We start from the raw sequence: 19,525 nt of genomic DNA, 5'->3' as shown, positions 1-19,525 counted from the left end.
CATATCTTAAGAGAATTATGATAATAATTCATAATTATGATAAATTTATTATTAAAAATTGTCACGTAAGCGAAATAAGAATAGTATCGTTATTATTTTTCATGATTTTTACTAATTTTTTTTTCTTTTTTTTTTTTTTCTTTTTTTCCTTTTTTTTTTAATCTCTTTTTATTATTTGAAATTTGTGTAGGTGGCGCTTCACGAAGAACAATGTAAATTTCAATTTTACTGGTCCAAATTTGGTGTAAATGTTAGGTTGCATATAAATTACCATTCGTTGATTGGTGTACATTTTTGAGCCGCATGCGCTCTCTGTGAAAGTGGACATATTTTGACAGTTTCAAAATGGTTTAATGTGAGAACGTGTGTATAAATTATTTTTATAATTATGGAAAAATACGAAGTTTTAGGACAAGTTGGTGAAGGTTCTTTTGGACAGGTGTATAAAGCAAAAAAACGTTCGGACGGTGAGATTGTAGCCTTCAAAGTTATTAGAAAAGTAAGTGAAGGATTTCTATGATCATTGGTAGTTTATAAATAACATTTATCCTTTATTTAATTACTGTGCGAATATATTTTTCTTTTCTTTTTTTTTTTTTTTTTTTTCCTTTCCTTCTTTTTTTTTCTACAGCGTGGTAGATCATTCAAAGAACTTAAAAGTTTACGTCAAGAATGTGAGATTCAACGTCATTTGCATCATCCTAATATTGTTCAAATGTTAGATTCTTTTGAAACCGAAAATGAGGTATGTTCGAGTATATCAATGGAAAAATATTTTCATCTAATCCTTTAATTTATAATAAATATTTATTATAGATTGTTGTTGTAACGGAATATGCTGATAAAGAATTATATGAAATTTTGGGTAAAGCTGGCCATCTTTCAGAAGAAAGAGCACAAGTTATAGCTTGTGATTTGGTTTCTGCACTTTATTATCTCCATTCGAACAGAGTATTACATAGGTTTGTGTTTTTGTTATTTTATTATTTTATCAGTAAAAATTTGATTTCTTTTTCTCATTGGTACAGGGACCTTAAACCACAAAATGTACTTTTAGAGGCAAATGGAGTAGCCAAATTATGCGATTTTGGTTTTGCACGTAGTATGAGCACTGGAACACATGTACTTACTTCTATTAAAGGTACTCCTTTATATATGGCTCCAGAGCTCATACAAGAACGTCCTTATGATCACAATGTAGATTTATGGTATGTAATCTTACATTAATTTCTTAGTTCTTTTCTAATTCTATTAGATACAGACATGACATATGTTACAGGTCATTAGGTTGTATAGTTTATGAATTAGTTGTCGGTTCACCACCATTTCAAACAACTTCTATTTTACATTTGGTTAGATTGATACGTTTTGAAGCGGTTAAGTGGCCAGATTTTATTTCACCAAATTGCAAGAGTTTCTTACAGGTATGCTATTATATTGATTCTCACAATTATAGACATTTATGAACTTTCACATTGAACAATGGTTTTTTTGTTAACATTTTCTTTTTTTTTTTTTTTTTTTTTTTTTTTTTTTTGAAAGGGTTTGTTGCAAAAGGATCCTTCTCAACGTTTGACATGGCCTGCACTATTAGAACATCCATTCGTTAAGGATAGAATCATCATAGTAGGTGGAACAGTACCTACACCCTTTACAACACCATTATCAGCTAGTCAAGCTAGAGCTAAACAACAACAATTGCAAAATTTATCGATGAGATCTACCAATCAATCAAAGTAATATATCGGGTACAATAATGATATATTTATTTATACAAATAATAATTAGAATTATTTAAATATTGTCAAATTTAAATTCTTTTAGAGTTCTCGAGAAAGCTGTTGAGAAAGTACAATGTCAAGAGAGAAAACTTCGAGAACAAAGACAAAGGACATGTATTTCACAACCGCGTTATCCAATGTTTCATGCCTATTGTCAGCATGGCCTGAATCATTGTCAGATACTTCGACGTAGCGAACCAAGTGGTACAGATTCAAGCGCTAGTATCGACGTACTATTGGGAAATCTTAGTTTGCGAGCATCGTTAAGAAGCGATCTACTTGCTGCTGATCATGCGTTGTGTCAAAGCGATTGTCCTAACACGAATAACGAACAAACATTTCCAATAATAAATAATAATTCTAAATTGATCTATACGAAAACAAATGATGAAGGACAAAAGAAAACTAACGAATCCGAAGGTTTTATTAATAAAAATGCTAAAGGTGATGGATTAAATGTTGCACAACAAACGGAAAGATCGTCTGAAATGGAACAAATTTCGGGCAATGGCGATTGCAAACAAACGTGTTTGAGTAAAGATTATGAATTAGAATTTGGAAAGGAAAATCTGATAGATAAGCACGTTAGATTGCCAGATTGGAATCCAAGAGCCGTTGAAAGGCCAATAGAAAATGAAGAATGGGTTGCATTTTTACAAAGATCTATGGAGGAAGTAATGGAGGGTGAAGTTGTTTCTTTATTGCAACAAAATTGTGTTTCCGTTTTCGTATCGCCATTAAGAAATCAAGGAGCTGGTTGTCGTGTCGTCGAATACGTTGCTTGTCTATTATCTTTACCATTTGTTATATCAGTCTCCCGAGAAAATCTTGAAAGCATTGAACGCGTTTATTTGGACGTTCGAGTGGTACCAAATCTCGTATATGCAATAAAATTACTTATGTCAGAACGATCTGAAGGAGAGACCATTGCAACAGGTTCTGCTGGTATTACCAGATCAGCATCTACGTTATCAGCGGATGAATTACAAGCTTTGGAATGTACCATGCTTTTACTCTGTAGATTGGTTTACGTTCAAGAACAATTTTTAACTCAATTTTGTGATGCCGTTTATATTGTCAATGGAATGCCATTGTTACAACAATTATTAACTTTGGAAAAAAGAAAGGCACGGGTTGTCGCGGATTTAATAGCTATATTGAACAATATTTTACGTTCTCAACCTGAGAATGCCGAGCTAGTAGAAAAAGTTGTTCTCCATTCGAAAACTCATGGTATGTATATGGATTTGATAAGCTTTACTTATTTTTTTTTTTCTCCTTTATTTTTAAATTTTTTGATACACGTTATATATATATATATATTATTTTTACTTTCCTTTGTTCCAGGAGGTACAGTCGAACAATTTGGTAAACTTCTTGGACATCGGCAAGGTGTATTGAGAGCTAGAACGTGCATACTGATTAGACTTTTAGGAAGATTTTGTTGCAGAGCATTGCAACAAGTTTGGGGCAGATCTTTGAGAAATCTTATTGAAAATTTATTGCTCGACGAGGAAGAAAACGTTAGAAACGTAAGTAAATTTATATTATCTGTTTCTTTTTTTTTTCTCTTCCCTTCTTTTTTTTTTTTTTTTTTTTTTTTTTTTTACGAGAATATAACATACGTGTAAGAGATTTATATTCATTTTAGTCTGCCGAAGACGCGGTTGGAGAACTTAAACAATTAACGTACTATAATCAATTGAGTCCGGCTGGTTGATGAACAGGGAATTAATTTAAGGGAATTAATCGTTATAAAATGGGGCCAAACGTATCAATAATTAAAATCAATTATAAGTTATAAAGAGATTTTATAATATCATCAAAAGAAAATATATAAAATATTTTCATGTAAAGCTACGTTATGTAATTTCGATAAATTTATAATACTTAAACGTACTTCTAGTCCTCAATGAAATTCACTATTTCTACGTGATAGGGTCTTTTTTATAAGATCGGATTTTTTTTTTTATTATTATTTTTATTATATAAGATTTATATATCCTACGTTGGTTTAATTAAACTTTATTTTCTTTCTTTCTATTTTTTCTTCTTTTTTTTTTTTTTCTTTTCTTTTTTTTTTTTTCCTTTTTTCCTTTTCTTTCTACATCGAGTCCATTCCCAATAAATAGCTCATATTTTATTTAGAAACTGTTAAGATTAAATATATTTCTTTTAATCCAATGTCCAGATAAAAGAAAGATCTTCCTCTGATTCGCTAGTAATCTTTTCCTCTGTCTCACGGTTGTCACATTCGTCTTTGTACATAGCCTGTAATTTCGACACGTCGATTTTACTGAGCCCGTTACGTTGTCCGATTTTTGCATCTTCGACCTGTTAACGAACGAAGTTAATAAATCATCGATCGATTAATCATTGATCTAACCGATCCTTAAGTCGATGAAAAATCTTTTCAGTTTCTTTTTTATAATACCTTAGGTGTAATAGTTTCTTGGCCGTTCGCAGAGAAGGCATGCGCACTATAATGCATCACGCTGGAATAATCATAAGGATAACCAAAGTCCGTGACGGTATCTTGATCATACTTCTTGAAATTGTGTTCTTTTCCTGTATAAAAAAAAAAAAAAAAAAAAAGAAAAAAAGAAAAAAAGAAAAAGAAAAAAAAAAAAATTATCACATTAATACATCACGAGGATGACAAAAATTTGATAGAAAGGAAGAGAAAATCGCGTAACGTTATCGCACAAAAGTAAAAGTAAAAATAAAAATAAAAATAAGAAAAATAAAAAAAAAAAAAGAAGAAGAATAAAGAAAAAAAAAAAATAAAAAAAGAACAGCGCCATTGTTCGAAATAGAAAACGTACCCGGTTTTATGTTGTCCCAATGTATTACGACCCATTCGTCACGGTTAGCGGCACTCTGTTGGTGATAAAATCCCAGAGCATGCATCAGCTCGTGAACAACGACACCGTGTCGTACGCATCCGCCAACTTGCAAGTTTAATACCTGTCCCTTTCCATGACGGCCTACCATGGACCAACATCCGGATCTATTACCCTGTATTCGTACGTAATCGGTATCGGATTCTTTGTACGGACGGAAACGTAAGCAGGTCTTGTTATGATACTCCTTTATGCCACTTTTTATCACCTTGATATCCGAACGATCTGATGAAATAAAGGGATTGTCGTGGAATATTGTAACAAAACGAAATATTCATTATCGAATAATATAACGATTTGTTTGTTCGTTTGTTCGTTCGTTCGTTTGTTTGTTTGTTTGTTTGTTTTGTGTTTCTTTTTTTTTTTTTTCCTTTCAAATTTTCTTACCGAAATCTTCCTCCTCGATATAATATGGGACTATGCCATTGGGCCAACGTGTCGTAGTATCCAAAATACCATTTCTATCGCTTATTTTATTATTTGGAGAAAGCATTATGTCACCTTGGTAAAGACCACTCAGTTCCCAAATATTTTCCGGATCTTCCGGTTTCCATGAATTGATTCGTCTTGCTGCAAAAAAAAAAAAAGAAAAAGAAAAATAAGAAAACTGTCGTTCACGTTCCAATTCCCAAAGAAAAATGTAAAGGGGTTTCTATTTTTTTTTTCTTTTTTTTTTTTTCTTTTTTTTTTTTCTTTTTCTATTTTTCCTTACCGATTTCTTCGTGATTGTATCCAACCTCGAAGTTTCCTTGATTCCTCGGTTCCGGTGGTATTGGATGTCCGTGAGATCCTCGATGACTTTTCGATGGAAGTCCAATGACCGTAGCAACGATCATCGAAAATATTAATACCTCTCGTATAGAAGCCATCGCTATGCCGATCCTCGGTAAACTGACGACGATTAGTTTTGAGAACAATCCTTTTATATACGACGAGAATGATTCTTATTTTAATGTTCCAGTACTGCGGAAGGACTTCCGGATAAATGATATGTAAAACACTAGTTCTATCTTTCAAAGCTTCGTACGTCTGAATAACAATGCTTTCGAATAATACGCTTATGGAGTAACTGAAAAGATAATCGATCGGTATGTATGTTATAGTAAATCGGTTGTTATGTAATAGATTTTATCATTTCGAATATACGAGATTATACGTATACATATATATATATATATAATCGTGTGCGTGTGCGTATGTGTATGTATGTGTATTTATTAATCTTATTTTTTTTTCTTTTTTTTTTTTTTTTTTTTTTTTGTCAAATAACGAATTGTAATCGATGTCTATTAATTTAATTTTATCGCGTTTAGATGTAATCAGAATTTTATTAGAAGAAATAAAATCAACTAGGTCTCCTCGTTTCGTTGGTTTTTCTAAGTAATTAACCAAACATAAAAGTATATGTATGTATAGATATATAGATATATATATATATATATATATATATATATATATATATATATAGGTATGTTATCTATACATGTATATGTACATTGTAAAAGAACACATTGTACACGTTTCTATGGTTGAAAACGTGAAAACGCGTGAAAGGGCACCGTGGGTCCGTTCGTTTGACTCGCATACGAACGAACGGCCAACTTCGACATAGTTTATTTGGGTCGAAAATTATACGATAAGGGGGAATGCGAGCTGAATTTAAATTCCGCGCTTTATCGTCTTCCTCGAGGCCCCAAGACCTCGACTTATCGAGTACCTACGAGCTGCCTTTAAAAATATCCTTTCCAACGAACGAACTTACAAGCGAATTTAATGTTTTCAATGTAGAATAGGATGCACTCTCGACCGACGGAACAGAGAGAATATATAGAAGAGAGAGAGAGAGGGAGAGAGTAGATATTTTTTTAATGACATCAAACCTTTTCGTAAAGCAAAAAAAAAATAAAAAAAAAAAAAAAAAAAAATAAGATACGATATCTCTCGACGTGTTAGATACGATGTTAGAATCGATCATTCCTGTCCTATGATCTCTTCGAATTGGTGCTGATCATTGAATTTAAAATAGAAACAGATAAAGTATAATTGAATAAATCTTTCTGCTTTTATCGATAAAAAAAAAAAAAAAAAAAAAAAAAAAAAAAAAAAAAAAAAAAAATGTGCTTCGTGTTAGATATATTCTCTCTTTCTTTTCTAAACGATCGATCGATCGAACGTTTAATCAGTGTGGATAAAAAAAAGAAAAAGGACAAAAAGGCCACCACCGTAGCCACATTGTGTGTAGGTAGAACCTGGTTGTAAGAAGGAGGAGGCGCCCGATCGAATCTCCGGCATCCCGAGTGCTCGAGGCGAACACTCGGATGTGGGTCAGAATGATTCGGTAGCCGGCCGCGTAATTCAGTACATCGGTATATTATCTTCTTCATCGTTTCGTGCGCCTTTCCCTCTGGGCCTCCGAGAGCGGGCCTCCGAGAGCGGGGCCTCTTCCTCCTCCTCCTCCTCCTCCTCCTCCTCTTTCCTCCCTCCCTCCTTTCTTCTTCGGCGATCCGTGGTTGTACCCCCGCGTAGTTCTCCTTCATGTGACTCTTTGCCACGTCCCGAGCGAAGCCACGTCCCGGGGCCCACGTTCGAGAGGAAGGCGAGAGAAAAAGGCGTGCAATTATAATCGCGTGAAATTAACGGTAGCGATTACGTGCCTCCTCTACCAAAGTTCTTGCCGACCCACAAAATATCAGAGACCGTAATCATTACTCTCATGGAGAATAATCGACTTCCGCTTCATGAGAGATATCAATACCTATGATTAATCCGATAGTGTTTCTATGGTCTACAATCAAACATATATTTTCGATATTCTAAGATCGAAATTATTATATATATATATCTCATTTATTTATATATATGTATCTATTAAAATGATAATTACCGTAACGCGATATTTAAATATCGATTATATTAAAATCCGTTCTCGCTCGATATTTTGATTAAAGAAATTTCGGATCAAACGTAATGATAGAACGTCTCCTGTACGAGGCGTTCTATGAACGAATGTGATGGTTAGTTCCTTTTTCTTTCTTTTTTTTTTTCTTTTTTTTTTAGCAGAAAAGGAAAGGAAAAGAAATAGGAGAAAAAGAAACAAAAAAAAAAAAAAAAAAAAAAAAAAAAGACCAGATATAGTTGGCTCGCGTATATAGTCGCGAGCCGAAAATCTTCGAAGGCAGAAAATTGAAGGCAAGGCCAACGACCGAGGCGTTCCAGATTCGGGTAGGAACGCGCTCCTCGTAGCCTAAATTCTAACCGGACTTCTTGGAACCTCTACCGAACAAGAATGACTCTTTCACGTTCGCTACGGGGAGTTTGACTTTTACGAGTATCTAACGAAGAAAACGCCTTTACTTCTTTCTCTCCCTCTCTCTCTCTCTCTCTCTCTCTCTCTCTCCCTCTCTTTCCCTTTCTTTTTTCTATCCCTTCTTCTTTTACTCTTCTCTCTTCGCCCTTCTTTCACCAATCCGATCGATCCACCTGCGAAAGTCTCTTCCCCATCCTACTCTAATTTTGATCATCTCCCGATGATAAAATAACAAGTCTTTACCAATGATACTTCTCGAATTGGTGAAGTCAAACCTGGCCTGTCAAGATCAACGCTTTACGATGGCAACATGAATTCTTGGACTCGCGACAGCTCGGCGCCAAAAGATCGCTATAATTTGCGGTGAAATTGCGATTGGATCGGTCGTAAATTTCATTGGATGCACGCAATGAGAGGAGGGTTGGAGGGGTGGTGCGAGGGGAGAAAAGGAGAAAAAGAGTAAGAAGGAAAAAGAGGAGGAGGAGGAGGAGGAGGAGGAGGGGGGGGAGGGGAAGAGGGATCAGAATGAGGCGCGTTTTAAACAAGCGTATTGACACGCGTATCCGCAAGAAGGATTTTCTTTTTTTCCTTTTTTTTGATTCTTTTTTTTTTTTTTTTTTTTTTTTTTTTATGAATTCAAAGAGAACGCTAATTTTAACGATCCACGGTATCTGATTTTTTTTTTTTTTCTGCTCGAAACGTTTTGCGTCTCCAAACGTAGTTTAATTTTGCTTACAACGTGTTGAGTTAACCGATGATACGCCGTCGTGATAAGGACGACGATAATTATTAATGATCGATCCACCTTCGCGGAATCGCGTTGGCCGATGTGCACGTGCCGCTTCATGTGGCGGGTCAACGATCCATCTTATTAAAATGTTCCAAATCTCATTCTTATCTTTTCGTGAAAAGAGTATTTGATAGGAGAGTTCGTTAACGTTCCTTACTCTTTGATTAATCTTTTTCTAATACTAAGAGAACGTAAAGTCCAAATATCTTTTTCATTCTGATCTTAATCATTGATACATCATAGAGTTAAGTGAGAAAGTTAAAAGTGAATTGAAAAAAAGAAAAAAAAAAAAAAAGAGAGAGAAAAAAGAAAAATAAGGAATAGAAATCTTTTATTTGAGAAAATTTCTTTTTATAATTATTTTCAAAGCGTTTCATGCATTCGCTTGTATTATTTTTCTTTTTAAAATTTTAATCCAATAATATACGATAAGTACCTATAAATGGAATAGTTATTTCATTACTTATTACTTATTTATTTTCAATTTAAAAATATTTGTTAACAATATTGTGATTTTCGATTTAATTGCGATTAAAAATTTTCATTTTTAAATATTGTTTGGCACGTTGTATTGCCGACAGATGTTTAACCGCTATTATGTAGACGTACTTACGTACATACTACACGTATACCAAACCCCACCTTTAAACGTAGGGAAGTATTTTCGGTGAAGTTTCACTTGCGCCATGTATATAGGTATTTTACGTTTATCCCATCGCTTCGCTTCTTTTCTTCTTTTTTCTCTTGCTTTTTTTCTTTTTCTTCTTTTTTTTTTTCCAGTGTTTTTTTTCTTTTTTCTTTTTTTTTTTTTTTTTTTTTTTTTTTTTGCGAAAGTTTCAAACCTATCATATTACCCGAACGCGCAAATCGATCGCGACGCATGGCATCTTACGAGTTTCGTATTTTTAATCTTTTAGATCCTATAAGCGTATTAAATCGCTTCGCACTTTCGGTTACGTATATGTGTCGCTTGTAAAAAGAAAAGAAAAATAAGAGGAAAAAGAAAAGAAAAACAAAACAAAAAAAAAAAAAATAGAACGGCGTTAACTCTAACTTCGAAATTATTATTATTAAATTTTATTTACTTGCGGTCTAACGATTAACGTCAAAATAATGTTATATGTCATTCAAAGTGTTAATAAATAACGAATATGAAAACGATCCTTTATATCAGGTCTCTCGCGAAATTGAAAAATTAAAAAAAAAAGAGAGAGAGAGAGAGAGAGAGAAAGAGCAGGATGCATAGTTCTCCTTGCGTAGGAGTTTTATATGTCGCTTTATATCCGTGACTGAATCTAGTTCCGTGCCCATTTCTAAACGATTATGGTCGTTTCAACGTCAAGGAATAGTAAAATTTATCATCGTAGCGTAACAATTATTAAAACTCAAAGTAAACAGATATTTGTTTATATTTTTGTTTGTTTTCTTTTTTTTTTTTTTTTTTTTTTTTTTATTAGTACCGAATACAAAAAAAAGGGAGAGAGAGAGAGAGAGAGAGAGAGAGAAAGAAAAAAAAGGAAAGGGGAGGAAAAAAGAAACAAAAGAATAAGAGAAAAAAAGAAAAGAAAAGAAAAAAAGGAAAGGAAAAGAAAGAAAGAAAGAAAGAAAGAAAGAAAGAAAGAAAAAAAGAAACCATTAACATTCCTTCGAAACGTCGACCTAAAATTCGTAAAAATATATTCATATGCATTATGCATGTAAAATCTTGTTCCTCTTGGCGTTCTTCGTTCTCGTCATCGACCGATACGATTTCGGGTCCTATAGTTAGTATAGGTACCATACGAATGGTACACACATAAAGGTGGAAGGTGAGTTCGAGAAGCATGCTCAGAGAGAAGCATGTTTCGAAGTGCGATATTGCGACGGAGATATTTTTAGCTGCACAACAGTTAACCTCTTTATCCTGCTTTACGATCCTCGAAGCGCGAGCGTCACTCCTGCTGGTACGATCTTCTTTATTTCATTCGACTTTACAAACTTTAAACAGATAGTAAGTAAAATCGATTCATCCAAACGAACTGAGAGAGATAGAGAGAGAGATAGAGAGAGAAAAAGAGAGAGAGAGAGAGAGAAATTCGTAAATTACCAAAAGAATTTTCTTTTATTTTTATATATATATATATATATATATACACATGTAATTTCAACGTGTCTCTTTTAACAATACAACGAAACTAATCAATTAATCATAATCAATGTTCATTGTTATAATATCTGGTGTCTGTCAAAGAAGAAGACGAAGAAGAAGACGAAGAAGAAGACGAAGAAGAAGAAGAAGAAGAGGAAGAAGAAGAAAGAAAGACAGAAAAGAAAAGAAAAGAAAAGAAAAGAAAAGAAAAAAAAAAGTCTCGAGTTTTCGAATCCTCGTACTTTCACGTACGAGACTGACTGTTGATAGGCTCGATTTTTTTTTCTCTCTTTTTCTTTCTTTCCTTCTTCTTTTTCTTTCTTTCTGTTTTTGTCTTTTTGCTTTTTTTTCTTTTTTTTTCTTTCTTTTTTTTTTTTTTTTTTTTTTTTTCTTTTTGCCAAGAGTACGCGCACCGAATGGATCCCTCATGGAGATCCTCAAGGAAAAGAGGCAGCGTGAGGTAGAGGTAGAGTGCCATAAAGGATCTCTCGTAGCGGCTGTCCGTATACCTCCGGTAAGCGTCCAAGTCCCTCGTGAACCACTGACCCACTGGGACCACTCCGGACCATTGGGACCAACTCGAGGATGTATTTCGGTAGTGAGTAAACTCAGCGAACGGCGACGGACGTTCTCGGTTCATTGACCCTTTCCTTTCCCTCTCTCTCTCTCTCTCTCTCTCTCTCTCTCTCTCTCTCTCTCTCCCTTCTCTTCATTCTCGGCAGTGGCGCCCACGGCTTTCAAACGGTCGTCGTCGTTCTTGCGTATTCATCGATAAACACGCGAACTGATATACAATCTCATGAAAAGTGCCGAGGGTTTATGATTACCAACTATTAATCCGATTTATATTCTCTATGATTAATTATTATCTAGATTGATTATTATCACGAAGAAATACATTTTTGGAAGTACGAAGTGAAAGAAAGAGAGAGAGAGAGAGAGAGAGAGAAAGAGAGGAAGGGAGGGAGGGAATTTGGTATTTACGAGGTAAGAAATCGCGAATATGATTTTGCATAAAAATCTTGTTTTACCCGAAAATATTTGTACAATTAAAAGCATTCCTCTCGTTCGAACAGAGAAGAGGTACTTTCTTCGAAGAATCTTTCTATATTGATCCTTGGTAAACAATATATTAAAAAGAGAAATAACAAGGAAGCTCGTACTTCGGAAAATATATATCGAGCTTTAGAAAAGGTGATTACGTATGGCATTTTTCAAGAATCCTTAAGGATTGAGAACGATCGACGAGTTTAGGATTAATCCGAAAGGTTGATCGATAGAAGGAGGAAGCATGGAAGGAAGGTTGAAGGTTGCCGCGTTGTCCGAGCACGTGGCCGATGGGCCGTTATCTAGCGGGCCCGTGTACGAGGCCCTCCGCTTTGTAGAACGACATGATCATTGGTCGGTCCTACGGCATTAAGTTTCCCTCTCTCTTTCGCTCTTTCTCTTCTTCTTCTTCTTCTTCTTCTTCTTCGTTTTCTTCTTCTTCTTCGCTTCACGCGGCCCTGCTCTGTACGGAGGAAACGGTGAGGCGAAACGGAGGGAATAGCACGCCTTCGCCACTCGGTCATACACCTGTGAGAGTGAAAGTGTCCTCCGTGCCCCCTCTTTCCCTCCTCCACCTCCACCATCACCATCACCACCACCACCATCACCATCACCACCACCACCATCACCACCACCATCTCGCAGTACCACCACCGACGTCTTTCTTCGACTCGAGCCAATGTCTCCTCGTCTGTCCTACGAGAGTTGCCCATCCTCAGGCCCGAAGCCTCGAGAACCCAAGAACCATCGGTCCCAGCTACCAATCGGTCACGGCCCAATCAACAATGGTATTACTTATAATCGAACCCTCGATTTTCAATCCTCCGATTTCCTTTACATTCTATTATTAATGTATTTACATATTACCGTAGTATTTACTTCTGTTACGTCGAATTTATTTCAACAATTTTTTCTATATTTTTTTTCCTGTCTTTTCTTTTTCTTTTTTCTTTTTCCTTTTTTTTTTTTTTTTTCCTCTTCGAACGCATAATTTCGTCGACATACATATGTATATTGATACTTAATCGCGCGACTATAACTGAGGCAATAAGATTTATGATTAAAAAAAAAAGAAAAAAAAAAAAAAAAAAAAAAAAAAAAAAGTAAAAGAAAAAAGAAAAAGAATAGCACTCAAGAGAACGCTTTATTCCGTTTTATTCATATTTGTTTTCTTACGAAAAAAATAATGATGAATGTTAGACAGACATTAGTTATCGATTATTGAATAGCTTTCTTATCGATCGTAAGGATCGACGTTGATATTTAAACTTTTCCATTTCTTATACATACCTAAACGTAAGATTATTCCTTCGATTATATTATTCGTGATAATAATTACGACAAATCCATTACGTAATGTTATTCGGTAATAGAGAAATCCACGTAAATAAATTCTCGTTAAAGATTTTTCGTCAACTCGTTGAACTATATAACTATAACGAGACCGTAGGCTCGTACATAGTTTAACTTCAACTTCCGCGCGGTAACGACTCTTTGTTAATACCAAATAAGTAATCACGAAGTGAAAACAACCAGACGCTCCTTCCTGTCCTAACTTTTCTCTTAACCTTTAGTGTCAATCTTAGTTATGAACTTGGAGGTGCTAGGTCAAAGTAGAAACAAGAATTGACGAACGACGTGACTTCCGTCGAGTACAGGGCTATTTTCGATCGTTTCAGAATCGACTTTGTTGAGTTTTTTTTAACGATAGAAAGAAAGAAAGAGACAGACAGACAGAGAGAGAGAGAGAGAGAAAGGGAGAGAGAACATTTTGCCGTCTTTTTTTTATCCTTTTACGTATGTATGTACATATGTACGTACACGAAAGAAGAGAAAGAGTCTCGCGAAGAGTCGAGGAGCCTTCTTTGGACTCTTTTTTTTTTCTTCTTTTCTTTTCCTTTTTTTTTTTTTTTTTTTTTCTTGGTTCCTCAGGAGCGGGGTCACTTCGCTAACGGCGTTCGACGGGTCTCGTAGCAGAGGCTACATTATTTATGCTGCGACATAAATCTTCTGGCTTCTCCTCTTCTCTTGGAGAGTGTCATGTCAATAACACGATTCTTACGATTGCCAAGGAGCAACCCGAACGGATCAAGATGAATAAAAAAAAAAAAAAGAGCTTTTTCGAGATAGCAATTTCGAGAATCCGTTTGATTTATTTTTAATAAATCAATTGTTCGTTACGTTTTTTTATTTCTTTTTTATTTTTTTTTCTTCTTTCTTTCTTTTTTTCTTTTTTTTTTTTTTTTTTTTTTTTTAGACTCGTCATTTACAAAAACTTCATCATCGATACGTCGATACTTTTCAATTTACTTGGGGTAAATTAAATCGATTAATTTAAAAGATATTATTCTACGAATACGAACAATATTAATATAAGACAGAGAGAGAGAGAGAGAGAGAGAGAGAGAGAGAGAGAGAGAGAGAGAGAGAGAGAGAGAGAGAGAGAGAGAGAGGGAGAGAGAGAAAGAGAGATAATGAAATAAACGAATAATTTGTACAAACTAAATGATCGAGAAGAAACGATCAAATGGTCAGGGGATAAAGAATATAACCTTTGGCTGATCATTCATTATCATAAATTCGCATTAGAAATTTCGTTAATAGACAATATCGCGAGTCTTGCATGCTGATGAATCGGGAAAGCTTCAACTTTCGAGTACGTCGACCTCGGAGTATACGATTAAACGTCTGTCGTCCCTCCTATATAGATCTCACAAATGATTTTGATCGATTCCTTATATTCCATGCATTAGATCATTTAACACTTTCAATTTTACAATCTTAATTATTTTTTATTATCGTTGACGTTTTATTCGTATTTTCGAATAAATCATATTGAAAGAAAGACTTAATAAATAAATAAATAAATAAATAAATAAAACAATAAATAAATAAATAAATAAAAAGAAAAAAAGGAAGAAAAATTGAATAGACATCAAAATCGATTCTTTTCATTTCTTGATATCTTATTGATAATGATACTCGTACATCGATACACGAAACAACTTTCCACTTTCTTTTCCATACTTTTCGATTCTTTTCACTTCCTGATATCGTCACGATAATAAAACTTGTAAGTACTCCGATCGCGATACGACTTTTATTCGGCAAAGGAAGAAAAAAAAAGGAAGAGAAAAAAGATTGGAAAGAAAGAAAGAAAGAAAAAAAAAAAGAAACAAAGATGAAAGAAGAAAGAATTTTATCATCGTCGTCGAACATTTTATTCGAAGAAATCGAATAATCGTATCTTAATGTAATATCTAAATTCTTTCGATAAATCTAAAGCTCATATAATAACAATTATACGTCACAATTTAATATTTCTTACGTATCATCTGTTTGTAAGATTTATATATGATAGATTATTCTTTACATTCGATATAACACGATTCACCCTTACCCTAAAAATATATTTTCGTTTGGTGATACAGCAGGTTCCAATTTGGGCAGCCTTGTTCTCAATGATTTAGTTGATTGGTTGATAGGTAGGTAGGTAGGTAGATAGATAGGTAGGTAGATAGGTAGGTATTCTTTCATGGTCGATTTCACGCATTCGCCGCACCTCAGGATTCAAGATTCGACGATGTTACCATGATGAAGAAACTTTCTTTCCGCGGTATACGATTTCCTACGTATGATTACGGAATCGATGCGTTAGGTTTAAAGAAATTTTGGAATCTTTTTTAAAATAAGTAAATTCACGATACGTAAAAATATCTATCGGTTAGTTTAGAATCTTGAAGAGTGATATAGGTGTGAAGAGACAAGAGAGAAATTTTGAAAGAGTAAAAAAGATGAAAGGAATAAGAGAATTTTCGATCTTAAAAATATAATTAAGAAAGATATCTTTTGAAAGAAAAAGAGAAATAAATAGAGACAAAGAGAAAGAGAAAGAAGAACGATGGAGATTGAAAATTTGATCCTTTTATTGTCACGTTATTATTATTATATTATAGATAAGAATATAATATAGGAAGAGGATAGTAAGGTTTTCGGTGGCGTAACAGAATTTTATAATTCCACGAGTGGTCAGGCTACTCCTTGCATGGGACGGGCACGACAACTAGAGAGGGTCGACGACCGTGTTCCAACGCATAAAATGGGGTACGAACGCGGTCGTAGAGCGTACGCGAGAACGTACGTAGTCTCATCGTATATACCTAAGCTTCTCGAGCTCTCTCAAGAGAAAGAAAGAAAGAGAGAGAGAGAGAGAGAGCGAAGGAGAGCGTGAGCACAATAACGAGTACTCGGACGCAACGTGAGTGTGGCCTCGCGAACGGGACGAGCCGGTAAAAACGGACGAATCGTTGCTTCGGTGGGGTAGGCCCGGGTCCGCTCTCTAGAATCGTTCGTGATCGTGTTCGTTCGTTCGTTCGTTCGTTCGTTTAAAAAGAAAAAAAAAGGAGAAGGAAAAAGGAGAAAGAGAAAGAGAAAGAAAAAAACAACAACAACAACAAAAAAAAAAAAAAGGTTAAAGGAAAGGAGAAAGATAGTGTGTCATCTTTTATAATTTACTTCAGGAAGGATTTCAATCGATCCTATATAAAGAAAAATTGTACTTATTATCGATAAGATGATAAGAAAATTTTACGATGTTTTGTAAATCTTAACTTATGTCCTTGATACAATTGTTTTATATATTACTTATATATCTGTTTATGTATATATATATATATATATATATATCTACGTGTATACGTGTACAATGTATCGGTAAACATTTTCTTTTTTTTTTTTCTTTTTTCTTTTCTTTCTTTCTTTATGCCAATTTTCAATATCGTTATATTAATCAACTATGTTCGTTTATTTCATCGTTGTCATCGTTGTAAATGTTATAAAAGTAAATTTTTTACTTTTCATTCATTCATTCATTCGTTCATTCATTCATTTATTTATTTATTTATTTATTTATTTATTTATTTATTTCCCTTTTTTTTTACGAGATACATACATATATATACGTATGTATGTAACGCGTAAACGTTTGACGAGTAAACGAATTAGAGTAGAGTTTTAAAGGGAAGAGAGAGAAATCTTTTTTTCGAGTGGTTGATCCCTAACCTACGCGCAGCATCCTTCGCGTCTCTAATATGACGTCAACATTGAGAAATCGGCTTAGCTGTCATTCAGACACGGCGGCTATGATATCGCGCCTCGAGCTAACCGATTTTTTTTCTCTTTCTTTTTTTCTTTCTTTTTTTCCCTCTCCCTCTCTCTTTCTCTCTCTCTCTCTCTTTCTATCTTTTTTTCGAGACACGTAGAGATTGGGGTTAAGAATGCCGGGCACTATCGTCATTTCATTTGGTCGTTAACTAAGAAACAAAACGAGAAAAGGTATTAGAGAAGATTCGTGTTTAAAAGATAGAGAGAGAGAGAGAGAAAGAGAGAGAGAGAGAGAGAGAGGGAAAGAGGGACAAAGGGATGATCATATCTTTGAACGATTATTTCTCTCTTAGTCGAACTATTTCTTTTAATCCCTTTTATCGTTTTTGTCCATGATACTTTCCTTTCAATCGATTCTTTCGTAATCGGCGTTTTAGCCGTCTGAAAAAGAAGAAGATAAAGAAAGAAAAGAGAGAGAGAAAGAGAGAGAGAGAGAGAGAGAGAAAAGAAACAAAGAAAAAAGAGCGAAAAGATCGCTAAAGTAAATCATTTCGTTCCTCAAAATTGAAACACTTTATTATCATGGGCCATCGTACGATAGATCCCGATAGAAATCTATAATGTATTAAAATTTATCCAACTTCCAACTTTGATCGTTATACGAGAAAATAAAGTTTCACTTTATTTTATGCTTCTTTTTTTCTTCTTCATCTGTTTTCTTTTTTGTTCCTTTTCCCTTTGGAAATTCTTTATGAACGGTCCGTTAAACCGAGAAAAAGAAGAAGAAGAAGCAAAAAAAAAAAAAAGAAAAAAAAGGAAGAAAGAAAAAAAGAAGTGTCTAACTTATTAAGAGAATGCTCTCGCACCTCTTCGACGGGAACCAATTCCCATCGAATTCTCTCTTCTTTCGTCGAAGGGCCGTCGTACGGTCGTTATCAATGTTTATGTCTTTTTGAGAGTAGAGTCGTCGTCGCGTGCACACGATCCAACGACGAAAAGTGCGAGATCGCGCGCGATTTACACGTACACTTATGTTCAACTTTATGTACTCTCGCGAGCGAGCAAAAGCAGTAAACCCAGAAACGCGGTTGGGGCCAATGCGCCATGTGTCTTCTTTCACAGGGCAACGAACTCAGCTCTCGCTACGACAACCGCGATTGTCACTAGCTACGGCACTGTCCAAGGTGGAACACCCGGTGGAACAATTAAATTGATCCTACATCGTTCGATCTTCCGAAACTGAGATCCTTCCTTTTGTTTCTTAACACACATACACGCACACGCACACACACAGACACATACACATGCTCTATTTACTCGAAATAAAAGTTACTTTAAGATGATCTTTAGCTTTTTTTTATAGATTTCATTCGAAATGATCTATGCTTATATCGATCATATGTGCAGGCACATACACACATGAACATATATGTATATATATTTTCATGTCTTCTGAAATCTTTATCGAAATACTTCTTTTTCTACCAAGTATCGATTCGTCTCAACTTGTCGGATTATTTCGTAAGTGTCATGGATTCGGTTACGATGGAAAAGGATATATACATACGTATCATCCATATACGATTCGAAATCCTTATCCATATAGCGATAACGATTAATCTTTTCGAGTGGACGGACCAACGAGAGAAATCTTTCGAGGGTGACACATTTTTTACGCAACAAATACAAAACTTTTGCGAGATACCACCTCGAAATGTACGTTTATTACTGAAAGGAAATATGTTTACATAGATATTATTATAAGATAATAATAATATATCATCCTATCGTTCTATACTCTGATGATAGACGTAAAGAATATAAAGCGATAAAGATACTTTTAGGATCATTCATAAGATCATGATTTTTCGTCGTCGTCGTTGTTATTGTTGTTGTTATTGTTGTTGTTGTTGTTGTTGTTGAGATCAACGATGCGTTGCTTTCTTTTATTACCTCCCACCTACCCCCTCCCCCCACCCCAGAGGTTTCTGTTACTTGCGAGTAGGTATACCGACGAGGTGATTGAACTTAAGATTCAAATGAGCACAACATGTCGATCTCACTGTATATACATACATACATACATACATACATACATTGAATGTTACCGGCGATCGAAGATACTACTCTCACCGATTCTTGCCTCTCGCTCGATTAAATGGGCACGATTAATATTGATCCTCGCGCGAACGATGAGCATAAATTAGTCTCGCTCCAAAAGAGGGTATATATATATATACATGTATATATATACATATATATATATATCTTTCTCTCTCTCTCTCTCTCTGTCTCTCTCTCTCTCTCTCTCTCTCTCTCTTACTCTCTCTCTCTCTCTCTCTCTTTCTTGTTGTATTCATTTCTTCTAAATGGGGGAAGCGGAGAGGCAGGTGGAGGGAGAGGGAGTTACTTTACCTTACGAAATCGCCGATGTGTAGCTGAGGGGAAAGAGAGAGAGAGAGAGAG

General features: G+C 34.7%; 2 protein-coding genes across 5 annotated transcripts; one reads left to right on the top strand and one right to left on the bottom strand.

Annotated features, from left to right (window-relative positions):
* The first annotated feature begins 223 nt into the window (after window positions 1-223).
* Window positions 224-5,894, top strand: LOC124956468 (serine/threonine-protein kinase fused). Of its 4 annotated transcripts, none has more exons than XM_047512309.1 (9): window positions 224-499; window positions 632-745; window positions 817-962; window positions 1,029-1,208; window positions 1,280-1,424; window positions 1,543-1,736; window positions 1,825-3,014; window positions 3,129-3,313; window positions 5,646-5,894. In XM_047512309.1, the coding sequence occupies exons 1-9, from the start codon at window positions 389-391 to the stop codon at window positions 5,667-5,669; spliced, it is 2,289 nt and encodes a 762-aa protein (XP_047368265.1). In that variant the 5' UTR covers window positions 224-388; the 3' UTR covers window positions 5,670-5,894. The 4 variants fall into 4 exon arrangements, with proteins under 4 accessions (XP_047368265.1, XP_047368266.1, XP_047368264.1 ...); XM_047512310.1 differs by lacking the exon at window positions 5,646-5,894 and adding an exon at window positions 4,221-5,337 and having other exon boundaries at window positions 225-499; XM_047512308.1 differs by lacking the exon at window positions 5,646-5,894 and adding an exon at window positions 3,433-3,824 and having other exon boundaries at window positions 229-499.
* On the bottom strand, window positions 3,416-5,722 carry LOC124956469 (seminal metalloprotease 1-like). Its single transcript, XM_047512313.1, has 5 exons — window positions 5,397-5,722; window positions 5,072-5,254; window positions 4,607-4,909; window positions 4,216-4,349; window positions 3,416-4,115 (listed from the first exon to the last, which is right to left on the bottom strand). Exons 1-5 carry the CDS (start codon window positions 5,551-5,553, stop codon window positions 3,957-3,959), a joined length of 936 nt encoding a protein of 311 aa, XP_047368269.1. The 5' UTR covers window positions 5,554-5,722; the 3' UTR covers window positions 3,416-3,956.
* Window positions 5,895-19,525: the final 13,631 nt, after the last annotated feature.

The sequence above is a fragment of the Vespa velutina genome, chromosome 22 (genome assembly GCF_912470025.1).
Source record: "Vespa velutina chromosome 22, iVesVel2.1, whole genome shotgun sequence".
NCBI classification, from domain to species: domain Eukaryota; kingdom Metazoa; phylum Arthropoda; class Insecta; order Hymenoptera; family Vespidae; genus Vespa; species Vespa velutina.
This window is presented reverse-complemented; position numbering and strand designations above follow the sequence as displayed.

What these genes read in the sequence shown, in the direction of transcription:
- LOC124956468 (XM_047512308.1), top strand. Translation starts at nt 389, where the DNA reads ATGGAAAAATACGAAGTTTTAGGACAAGTTGGTGAAGGTTCTTTTGGA. An exon ending in AGATCTACCAATCAATCAAA is followed by an intron (nt 1,737 to 1,824) that starts GTAATATATCGG and finishes AAATTCTTTTAG; the next exon opens with AGTTCTCGAGAAAGCTGTTG. An exon ending in TCTCCATTCGAAAACTCATG is followed by an intron (nt 3,015 to 3,128) that starts GTATGTATATGG and finishes CCTTTGTTCCAG; the next exon opens with GAGGTACAGTCGAACAATTT.
- LOC124956469 (XM_047512313.1), bottom strand. Translation starts at nt 5,553, where the DNA reads ATGGCTTCTATACGAGAGGTATTAATATTTTCGATGATCGTTGCTACG. An exon ending in TTGGGACAACATAAAACCGG is followed by an intron (nt 4,350 to 4,606) that starts GTACGTTTTCTA and finishes TTTTTTATACAG; the next exon opens with GAAAAGAACACAATTTCAAG. An exon ending in AAGAAACTATTACACCTAAG is followed by an intron (nt 4,116 to 4,215) that starts GTATTATAAAAA and finishes GTTCGTTAACAG; the next exon opens with GTCGAAGATGCAAAAATCGG.